The sequence below is a fragment of the Antennarius striatus genome, chromosome 13 (assembly GCF_040054535.1).
Source record: "Antennarius striatus isolate MH-2024 chromosome 13, ASM4005453v1, whole genome shotgun sequence".
Classification (NCBI taxonomy): domain Eukaryota; kingdom Metazoa; phylum Chordata; class Actinopteri; order Lophiiformes; family Antennariidae; genus Antennarius; species Antennarius striatus.
The window spans coordinates 18,342,177-18,353,831 of NC_090788.1; the positions used below are offsets into that span (position 1 = coordinate 18,342,177).

General features: G+C 42.2%; 1 protein-coding gene across 2 annotated transcripts; it reads left to right on the plus strand.

Annotated features, from left to right (window-relative positions):
• Positions 1–7: 7 nt before the first annotated feature.
• slc43a2b (solute carrier family 43 member 2b) lies at positions 8–11,496 on the plus strand. 2 transcript variants are annotated; one of them, XM_068331881.1, is made up of 15 exons: positions 8–123; positions 1,604–1,883; positions 3,770–4,064; positions 4,201–4,256; positions 4,335–4,411; positions 5,925–6,017; positions 6,475–6,608; positions 6,794–6,987; positions 7,101–7,244; positions 7,396–7,413; positions 7,969–8,101; positions 8,195–8,327; positions 8,705–8,778; positions 8,877–9,000; positions 9,088–11,496. In XM_068331881.1, the coding sequence occupies exons 2-15, from the start codon at positions 1,724–1,726 to the stop codon at positions 9,247–9,249; spliced, it is 1,797 nt and encodes a 598-aa protein (XP_068187982.1). In that variant the 5' UTR covers positions 8–123; positions 1,604–1,723; the 3' UTR covers positions 9,250–11,496. The 2 variants fall into 2 exon arrangements, with proteins under 2 accessions (XP_068187982.1, XP_068187983.1); XM_068331882.1 differs by lacking the exon at positions 7,396–7,413 and having other exon boundaries at positions 9,088–11,482.
• The last annotated feature ends 159 nt before the right edge of the window (positions 11,497–11,655 follow it).

Below are 11,655 nucleotides of genomic sequence, written 5' to 3' on the forward strand. Positions count from 1 at the left end.
GTCAGCAGGGGGCGTCACGTGAAGGCGGCCCGTGTACGTATATAAAGCTGTCTCACAGCAAACCGGTTCAGAGACCACAAGAGGGTTGAAGCTGGATGTTGCTGCTGCAGCCTGCAGTGAGAGGTAAGAGGGGTTTTTAATGTTCCAGACATCTTCTATCTGGAAAGTTTTGCACAAAAAAAAAACCATAATAGAATTATAAGAATGTAATTTTTAAATGAAACCATGAAAAGTCATTCACTGCTTGATTATTATATTGTTGTTTTCAAAGTAATCTATAACTAACTCTGAAATTACTTTTACATTGCTGTTTCTGATTGAACTCATTGTGTGCACAGTACTCTGTGGAGTTTTTTTTTGTTTTGTGTGTGTGTGTGTGTGTGTGTGTGTGTGTGTGTGTGTGTGTGTGTGTGTGTGTGTGTGTGTGTGTGTGTGTGTGTGTGTGTGTGTGTGTGTGTGTGTGTGTGTGTGTGTGTGTGGTAGCTTTGTTATGTTTCGGATGCAGTAATTACCGAAGACAGTCACAGCTGAATGGGTCTGAGTGGAGGGAGTTACTGAGTGACTGAGCAGTGAGAGAGAGTCCAATTTGGATCCAGTTCACACCAGTTTGTCATTTCAATCACACAGGACAAGTTCTGTGATCTCACCACAGATGCTCCCTCAGTCATTACTGTAATGTGATGTCAGATCTTTGTCCCTGCAGTGATGGAATGATCTTTAGACGATTGACGGTTAATAATTTACCATTTGTATGTATGTCGTATTCGCATGCTCCTGTGTGCCTAATTGGAGAGCAAACATTCTACATGAAAAATTATGAAATAAGTGCATGCGTGTGTGTGTGCATGTGTGTGTGTGTGTGTGGGGGGGGTGTCTGTGTGTGTGTGTGTGTGACTAACAGATATACTGTAATTAGAGCGGCAGTAGCACAGTCCACTAAGTCTTGGGCTGGGGACTGGAGGGTGGCCAATTTCAAGACCCATGTCAGGCAAAAAATGTTGGAGTACGAGAGGTGCCAGTTCACATCCCGAGCTCTTGAGCAAGGCACCGTCCCCTTAATAGGTTGCTCAAAGTGGGCGCCCCATGAGGGAGTTGCACTCCAGTCTACCTATCTCCATCATTTGCATGTCCTGCAGACCCCTTGTGTGTGTGTGTGTGTGTGTGTGTGTGTGTGTGTGTGTGTGTGTGTGTGTGTGTGTGTGTGTGTGTGTGTGTGTGTGTGTGTGTGTGTGTGTGTGTGTGTGTGTGTGTGTGTGTGTGTGTGTGTGTGCGTGCGTGCGTGCATGTGTGTGTGTGTTCGGGCCTGTACCATATGTATACATGTGTAACGATTGCTAACAAAAGTGGAAGACTAATTCCCCCTGCTGGGGACCAATAAAGGGATCTTTGATTTTTAAACTTTAATCGACCTTTGATCTTTGATCTTTAACCTTAATAACGTCATTTTTACTTTACTCCTAATGATGCATCCAGTTATAACCAGTTAGACTCAAAGTTAAATGATTTTATCTTGTACTCATATAAATGCTGGACCTTCAAGTTTTTCAGTCGACAGATAACTGACAAACTCCTCCCCTTCCCTTTTGTGCTTTTCTCCTCACAGATAAGTGAACCATCATCCCGAGTTCCATCAGTCGAGGAGGTCCTCCTCTCGCTCCCTGTGGTCTCTCTGCTCTCTGCTTTTCCCTCCTCTGTCACTGCCTACAAATTCTTACCTGCAATCATGCCTCCGACTCTGGCCTCAGCCTTTGCCAGGCGCTGGTGGATGGCAGTGACCGCCATCATTGAGAATCTGCTTTTTTCTGCTGTGCTGCTGGGATGGGGATCGCTCCTCATCATGCTCAAGTCAGAAGGTTTCTACTCCTACCTTTGCAACGAGGAGGGTGAGTAACAACAATCATGTGTCGTTTCAGTGCAGACAGTCTTGTCACGTTTGTTTCATTGGCTTGACGATGAAGCGACTGAGTTTATTTTACATATTTTACATATTTAAATTACAGTGAGCTGATAAAATGGTGGTGGAGAGAACAATATATTATTCAAGAGCTGTCTTCCACCCAGAAACTTTTCTGTGAAAAGGTCATTAGCTGTTTCTTGAAGGACTCAGGAGATGTAACCTGATCAATTTAATCGAAGAGAGTGCAGGATGGCAAGTTAACAAAGTAGTGCAAAGTCAAAGAGTAAAGACACCAGTTCCCACAACCAAATGGAAGAAGCACTGATTTAAGTGCTACTGATAAACTGTAGAGGGACTGGACCAGCTGTCCTTCTGACTTCACCTTAAGTCCCTCATCTCTAAAGCCTCTTCTTGTTTTCTTCCCGCTTTGTCCCAAAGTCAGGAGGGGGCTTTGTGTTTTGTGGTACAAAGGTGGGATTGATCCATGCAATGGCTCCGGTCTGGAGCCGCTGCATGTATGTGCAACAAAAAGGGGATCTGAGAGAGGAGTCAGGTCAGACTTGTTGTTTGATACTCCGGTGAATCCTGCTAATCAGTGTTCTTTCGTTGCCCAATTGATTTCTATGACTCGTCCTTTGCAGAAGGATATTGTTTTTCCAACTCCTCACATCTGGTGCTATCTATCTACCATCTATAAGTGCACATTACACAACTTTTTGCCTGACAATTCAATCTTTAAGCTTATTCAGCATCACAATAAAATGTCATTTAACCATAAAGCGGTCATGACTCAAAGCTAGTCTAGTCAGGTTTCCTAGGATATGGACACCCCTTCATAGAAAACACTACAGCGCTGACCTCGGCCTTGCTGCTGAAGCGTATCAGGCACCCATGACTGTAGGTGACTCCCTGGATCGCTGCCAAAGACGTGTTATCTAGCAATTATGATGTAAGAGGGAGAGGACAGCAGCACCAACTCAGCTCTTCTGAGGGACAGAGAGTTTTATTGTTGGTAATATGAATGTTTAAAGTCCACTGATAAGAGGCTGTATGAAAGAGCTGTCAGTTGCTTTTGGACACAATTCAAATTGAACTGTATTTTTCATCATGCATTAGAGGTTAAGGATTATGTTATATACATCTACAGTATATGTGTGTGTCTTCAAAGCTGTTAACAGTGGTGTATCCTGTGTGATAAAATCTTCCCAAGAATTCCCATTTTTACCAGAATTTGGGCACTGTTTCACAAAGCATGAGGTGATGTTTCATGCAGAGATGTCACACATACTCTTTTGAATCCCTAGTCATCGCCTGGTTGGTGCCATAGATGAGGTTCAGGGTAAAATCCAGACACCTTCAGCTCACGTGTGACTTCTTTACGTCACAAGGACTTTGCCCTGTACTTTTCTTACGTTATCTACTCACAGGTTCTGATAACAATGCCAGGTTTATTGCTCTGGTAGCTTATCATGTTTTTATCCCTGACATTACTTGGAATTATCAGATATCCAGCTAGCATCTCAGTCAAGTCTGGTTGGTAGACAGTAGTGCCAGAACTTGTCTGGACAATACTGGCTTCAGTTTATTTGCCTCTACTTTTGCAAATTTGTGTTTTTTGCATACTTGTGTCTGCACATGTGACCCCGGTGTGTGGGTGTATGACACTTCTGCATTTCATCTGCATGACAGGAAACCCCAGGTTCCTCTTGGCAGAATTTGCTGACGTGCACAGCTGAAGTCAGTCAAAACTGCACAATTTGTGCAATACAAATAAAAAGATAACTCCTACAGAAAATGGTTGTATTATAGTCATACAGTATGGGAACCATCTCAGCTGACAATGTGCTCACTAGTGTAACTCCTGTTCTTCAGGTAACAGCTCCAGCTCCAATCTGTCCCAAACCCTGACAACGCCAGCACCCTATGAATACGCCGACTACTATGAAAGTGAGGACGCTGTCGTCGGTTTGGGAGACGGGGTGGAGATGCGGCCCCTTGTCCCAGCGGATGAGCCCCTGCGGATGAACGGTTGGCTGATTTGCAAAGACCAGGATGAGATGCTGAACCTCGCGTTCACCGTGGGCTCCTTTCTGCTCTCGGCTATCACCCTGCCACTGGGTATCGTCATGGATAAATACGGGCCTCGCAAGCTCCGACTGCTGGGCAGGTAAGCCGGGAAGACACAGGTGAAAGATGTGGCTCTGCAAACACAATTCTTTACACTTGTGGTTCATCAGGAATGATTGACACTATCTAGGTATCAGGTTTTAACACAAATGACTGATGCGACTCTCTGTTTTCAGCACATGCTTTGGATTGTCCTGTTTGCTCATCGCTTATGGAGCCTACCAACCAAATGGTAAGTCCACTTGAAAGTAATGCACTTGAAACAGTCTACATTGGCTTCATCACTGAAAAACATGCTTTCCTTTTACAGAACTCTCCGTCCTTATCTTCATTGCCTTGACTTTCAACGGTTTTGGAGGAATGTGCATGACCTTCACCTCTCTAACGGTGCGTGTGTGGGTGTGTGTGTACATCAATGTCTTGATTCATAATCATCCTCTGTTTCCATGTCTTGTTGTTTTGCTATTACCTCCGTCTTAATAGTTTGCTGACACCCTCTTCCAACTAAAAAAATGTCCAAAAATTGTTGTAGTTCCACATTTAACATCAAGGTTAGAACCCAAACAAGCAGAGAGGAGGAATGAGGCATTGAGGTCTTGCCAAATTCTTCTTTCTCGCCTCCTTTATTTCTCCCTTTTGTCTTCGACCCCACCCTAAGTAATTCATGACATTTATACACCTTCCTACAAAGCTGCGAAAGCATTTGTGCAACCTTATCTGAAGAGGTACAGAAAAACAAGAAATGCTCTCAGAGAGTTTCAGGGTTTACAGTGTCAATTCCTCACATTTGAGTGGGCTGTTCTTCACCCCCCCCCCACTCCATCAGTTCATCTGACCGCAACTCACACAGGAGTCCAACGCTGTGCCATGGTGATGCTGTTCACTAAAGAGGGGTCCGCTCTCGTAAATCTCCTAATAAAACGGCCTTTATTCTACACCACTCCAGGATGTTACTAAATCTTTTTATTTCCCATGTGGTGTTTGTTCACCTACCTCTCTCATTTGCTGCCACCCATTGCCTAAATGTCACTGAGATAGTAAAACCATAATTTACAACTTTTTTTTGTTCTTTTCCTGTATATAGGCATCTGTGCATAAAAAGATGCTGTCCCCAAATGACACAAAAGCTTCTCCCTCCCGATGCGATGTACCATTATACTAAGTATGCCAAGTTTTCCAAGAGTTTGGCTAATGATTAGACTCCATGCATCGCCTTGAATCCTCGATCACGACTTCACCTCACACCCGCAGGCGTTTGTTCCCAGCTGCCCTCAGGGGACTTCCTTCCACCGTTGGTTGTCATGTCACCTCTCCCCTTCCAGCAGCTGCAAATATGTCTGTTTCAAAATGTGCTTGATCAGTTTTCTAGGTCCTCCCAATGATATTTCTCAGAAACTTTGTTTCTCTGATGATCAAACTTAGCCACCCCGGTATTATGTAATCGCGCTTGTTTTTGTTCTGTCCCTTGAAAGCAGAGCAGCTCATGAATGCCTTTGTATCTGGACGTCTGTGCCCTCTCTGATTGTTTCAGCTGTATAGAATCCATCTGATTCAGACAGCTGCATGTGCCATGTGACGCAGTTTTATATTTTTGTTTTACTGATCTTCCATGTCACTTTGTAGTGTTTTATTTTCTCTGAACATTTCTGTTTGCTCATTGGTTCCCACCCAGTGTCCCAAACTGGCCCTGACCTTAAACTTAGAGCAGCCAAACTGCAGCTGAGATCTCCATGATCTCAGCAGTAGTTTATATTCTATACTCAATGGGACATACCGTATTACATTTCACTAGCGAGTTTGTGCAAAACCTACTTTTGGTAGACAAAGACACATTATTGTGATTTAGTTTTGTGATTTTATTGTCTTAACACTCGCTCATTTTATTTCTCTTTGTTTCCAGCTACCCAACATGTTTGGAGACCTCCGTTCCACCTTTATTGCTCTGATGATTGGCTCCTATGCCTCCTCTGCTGTGACCTTCCCTGGTGTCAAGGTAACAAAAAGCTAAATCACCATGGATACCTTCACTCACTGGCAGTGCACATCTCAATCTTTATCATTTTTGCAATACAAGAGGGCACTCATTAACTGTATACCTCCACCCAGGAACTTTATAAATCCTACTATGGCATGGTCAGAGTTCATTCAGTGAGGGGCTTCATCAAAAATCCTCTTGCCATGTTAGTCAAAGGCAGAGCAGGGTGGATCGGATCTTAATAGAATTTGTTTAATAAAATTTCATAACCCTTAAAAAACATTCTGCTACCATATTTTATATTTATCTGTCCTGACACGTACTAAATATGGGATTTATTTTTATGAAAGCTGTGTGTATTTCGATGTGGATTTGAATCTAAAAAAACGATGATTTTCACACCTTTTGAGGACTTTGCAGAAGAATGAGTTCTGTTAATTGCATTCTCATTTCAAGACGTTGTTGTTCTCCACAGGTTATCTATGACTTGGGCGTATCTTTCATCACTATTCTGGTGGTGTGGGCCGCCTGTGCTGGACTGGTCTTCTTGAACTGCTTCTTCAACTGGCCACTGGAACCGTTCCCAGGACCAGAGGACATGGACTACACGTTAGTAGCACAAAAGGAGTCTTCTTGTATTAATTCATGTCAATCAGGCTAATTTATGGAGGACTAGTAGGATTTATTTATTTATTTACCTACCTGATGGCGAATCCAAAATTACCACATCAATATGAAATGTATTCTTCCTGTATTTCTCCTTTTCACTTCACTTTCTTCCTTCACTTTCTTAGTGTGAAGATCAAGTTTAGCTGGCTGGGCTTTGACCATAAGATCACAGGGAAGCAGTTTTACCGCCAAGTGACTACAGTAGGCCGCCGCCTCAGTGTGGGTAACAGCTTGAAAGAGAATGAACTTGCTGTCAAGGATGGAAACAAGCTCTGCCTCTCCACCATGGACCTTGAGATGGATTGCAAGCCACAAGAATGTAAGAGTATTAAATTTGTAGTTAAGATTGCAGTAAAAGTTCATATCATAATTTTGTTTCTTACTGTGACGCACCTTACATACATCGGCCTCCTATCTGTATCTTCTCTGCAGCCCCATCCTTCTTCAAAACTATCGCTACTCCGATCTTCCTGCTCAGTCTGGTAACCATGTGCATCACTCAGCTCCGCCTCTTGTTCTATATGGGAGCCATGAACAGCGTCCTGGAGTCGCTCACTGATGGAGACCTCAACACAGGTTCGTCATTTTGTTTTGAGTATTTCTCTGAAAGCTTTCACCGTATGATCATGCCATTACCTCACCTAGACCTGTTTGATGCTGATTCATGTATTGCTCAGTGACATGGATTTAAGATGGTTTATTAACTTGGTTTTAAATTAATTTTCAGTGGAGAAAATGGAAGTTGGTAAGACTAAAATCCCAGTATATCAGTAGATCAGTGAAAAGTTCAGCAACGTTTATGATTTAACCTCTTCTCTTGTTAATGCTTGTCATCCTAATACTATAAATGTCCCACTGCCACTCCTTTCGCACTCCTGTCACAGATATTTTCTTCACTACTTCCTTATTTGACCTTGGCTGTTTTCAGTAACCAAGTCCTTTAGCTGTTGTTGAGCTGAAACCACCAGCTACCACACTCATTAACTAACTTTGCCCGTGTAGCTGCTCACACTGGGAGTCTCACATGATGTACTTTTCATTCACCATGATGCCCTTGGCCATAAATGTCCCTCATAATAGATCACATTGACTTTTGAACAGTTGATTCATCCGTATCTACTGTTGTTTCTCCCAGTGTAGCTCCACCTCCACCACCTAGGACTAATAAGTAACTGCACCATCAGAGTCATTAAAAAATAAAAAGGTCTAGAACCATACATCCCTTTCACCATACCCTCTAAGACCATTAACATCTTTTTCCAAGCTATTCACAATCCTTTCTGCTCTTTTTCTCTCGCAGTGAGTCTGTACTCCTCCATCTTCGGAGTGCTGCAGCTGCTCTGCCTGATGACCACTCCTGTCATTGGTCAGATCATGGATTGGAAATTGAAAGAGTGTGATGATGGAGAGGAAACAAAAACCTCTGGCAACAAGTGAGTCAAATTTAACCCCTCGATGTTTATGACAACCAAGAAGTGAAACTTACAAACTCATCCCTCTGTTTTCTGTCTAATTTTGACTTCTAGTGGGCAGATAAAGAAAAAGGGCAGAGACAAAAAAACCCAGAAGGTGACCAATGCCTTGCGAGCATTCATCCTCACAAACCTCCTTTTAGTGGGATTTGGAATCACATCTTTAGTGCCCAATCTCCAACTGCAGGTGAGTGACAATCTCCACTTAGCAGAGTCTCAGTTAATCAATGCATGTCAGGGATGCAACTGGCAAAGTGATCATTGTCTCTTCGTGGCCTTTAGAATTTTACTTGAGACAGAAATTTTCAGATAATCCTCTTTCTTTCTTCTTCAAAAAGTCAGTATGATTGTTAAACAAACAAGATAGAATTTGTTGACAGAGGTTAGCTCCTACTCTGCTTTGAGTCCTTGAGCTAAAATAATCTAAGCGATGTGACCATGTGGCTTCATATGTTCAAATCTTTCTATCAAACTCTGCAAGAAATCTATCTAAATGTTTATTTCCCAAAATGTTGACTCACTTTTAATTCCATCATGAACTCACAATGAATTCTAATTCCACAGATTGTGTCTTTTATCCTGCACACTGTGGTGAGAGGATTCATTCACTCCGCCGTTGGCGGTCTCTACGCCGCTGTGTAAGTCTCACACTGATGCACACATGTGACATTTTCATATTCTTCAAGTGGATGCAGCGTCAAACAGAGAAATAAATGAACCTCTTCTGTCTCTCCAGGTATCCCTCCTCCCTTTTTGGCAGTCTGACGGGCATGCAGTCTCTTGTCAGTGCTGTGTTTGCTCTCCTGCAGCAGCCCTTGTTTCTGGCTATGATGGGACCACTGGAGGGAGACCCATTCTGGGTATGAACACAAAAGCACACACACTCAGAAATGCACTCTGAAAACTGTAACCATTCCAGAATGACTAATTCCATGGTCGTCCTCCAGGTTAATATCGGGCTGCTTGCTCTCAGTATGCTCGGCTTCTTGCTGCCTCTCTACCTGATCTGCTACAGACGAACCCTCTTCAAGGAGCAGCAGGAGAAGGAGGACAATGCTAAGATTTACATAAAAATCAATGGCACCAATATCCCTGAGGCCTATGTCTAAAGAAAAGTGGAAGAACAAGGAATGTCAAAGTTCTTTGCTATTTTTTTTACTGAGAGACTTTGAAAATCCAATAATGCATAGAAAAGAACAAGATTTTAACCATTTACAGTGTCACGTTCAAACAACTGTGGTGTTCCATGGAGTACACACACACACACACACACATAAACACACTGCCACTTCCCTGCTCCTGTTACGGATGGTCACTGAGGAGAAAAGTGAAACTGCGATGGGAAAAGAAGAACGAGAGAGAGGAAAGACTGTGAAAGGAATGAAGCGTCAGGCTTCTGCATTCCCCCAAATCCTCTGACGTATCTTTTTCTTCCCTCCTTTGTGAGTGGTGCATTGGTGCATTAGAACACAGAAGACTGCCCATATTAGCAGGAACAAAAATTGCTTGTCTAGTGCCTTGAATTTCAGCTAACTTTGCTAAATGTATTACAGCCGACTGTGCTGTCATTAGTGAAACATTCCGGTATTATGAGTCTTTGTTTTCTATTATATCATATGTTGAAATTTAAATCTTCCTAAATTTGAATCTTATTTCATGTTGCTACATTTCTATTTATCAGCTGGATTTATTTATGGATGGTGGAACGTAAGTATAAGGCCTATTTGGTAGGAGAGAGGACCCTCATTGCTTGAGTTTTTTGGGGTGACAGGATGCTGTCGAGATGTTTTGTTTACAGGAAAGCTTATTCAAATGTATACAAATTTGAAGGGTTAATAAAGTTGAAGCGGATGTCTGATATTAAAATTCAGTTTGTTTCAAAATAAATAGAGTATTATTTCAGGAATAACACAAATAAAACTCGCACTTGATGGAGTTTCATGTACATCTCACCAGCAGAGGTCAGCAGCAGCATGAGAAAATGGGTCAAAACTGCAAACAGAACTGCAGTCAAATATTAATATTTTTTCTACAGCAGGACTGGAAAGATGCTGACAAAGAACGGGATCCAATTTTATGAAAAAGTACGCAAAAATACACATGCTTAATGAGCTTTACTTAAACGTATAGGTCTAATAAACATATTTACTTTGCAGAAATGGTTCTATACACAAGCAATTAGTTTATAAAATGAGCAAATCTCTAAGTAAACATAACATATACGTACATAACAAACATGTAGGTAACAACATAACGTTTTATAAATCAAATGTGCTTATTTGTGTGTCATAGTTTGTATGTGTACCTAGGATTAAGAGCATTTCTGGCACACGAACTATCTGGTTTTGCGCTTCTCAGCCACCTGATCGCAAACTCCAGTTATCACTTGATACCTCAGCTCCTGTCGTCACCTGAGAATAGATCTGAGAGCGCACATCAGAGACTGTAGCCTCTGCTGCTGCTGCTGCTGTCTGGCTGGCCAGCCTCCTGAAGTTAGGTCGGGTACACGGTTCAATGAAGCAACATGAAACCAGCGCCCCATGAACGCGCCATGAAACAACTGGTGGGACGTTTAAAGTCTCCTCTGTTCGCCAACACTTCTAAACTGTGGCCTGAGGAGATGTATTCTCTGACGTGTTTTCTATGATGGTATGAATGAGTGTATATTGAATATAGAATTAAATTGCGTCAAATCGTGTGGAAATAAATCCATGTTTATTTTATATATAGGCATACAAGTTATTTATAGGGGGAATCATAAAATGTTGAAAATATGGAGATACCCTATAAATACAGCAGCAGTGTGTTGTTATATAATTCTCTCCCTCTCTCCTCTCTCTCTCTCTGTCTCCCCCTGTCTCTGTCTCTCTTGAAATTAGGAACGTGACATGACGAACACGTCACGGCACCAGGCGCGTCGCGGATTTCTGGATGCGGATAATCACATGTGATTCAAGAACTTTGCTCCTGAGGCTTAAAACGTTTGACGCGCCGTGCGCCTGTGCCAGTGATGGTGGTCCCCTTGCCATGCCCATATATACTGTGACGCTGAATGACCGCGCTCCTGCGTCATCGTGCCTGCGATGACGCAGAGAATGTAGAACATGTAGAAATGACTCAAAAGAAACTCCTTTGACCCATAGCATTCGTTTATTTATAAAAGTTTATTTATTTTGGATGTTTAGTTAGTATTTATTTCTTAACACACCATTTGACTGGTCTTTGTCATGTAATGTTCATTTTGTTGCCAGCTTGTGATTGGCTTGATAATTATGCTTCTATGTCCAGCTCATGCTTAAGGTCTAATTATTGTATACTGCATCATCTACTGTGAGAAAAATGTGTGTTTCCTTTGTTAACTTGTTATGTATATAATTTTCATATGAAAACAAAACGTTACTTTGGCGTAAATCTGTTGTGCATAGGACTATGTGTTGATATCCCTCAATAGATATCGCACTAAAGGCACCGATGAGACTCTGTGGAGTTCAAATGAATGATGGATGGCATCCTTC

Coding starts and splice junctions, on each gene's coding strand:
- slc43a2b (XM_068331881.1), top strand. CDS start 1,724: ATGCCTCCGACTCTGGCCTCAGCCTTTGCCAGGCGCTGGTGGATGGCA. Junction 6,018..6,474: donor TGACCTTCCCTGGTGTCAAG/GTAACAAAAAGC, acceptor TGTTCTCCACAG/GTTATCTATGACTTGGGCGT. Junction 6,609..6,793: donor CCAGAGGACATGGACTACAC/GTTAGTAGCACA, acceptor TCACTTTCTTAG/TGTGAAGATCAAGTTTAGCT.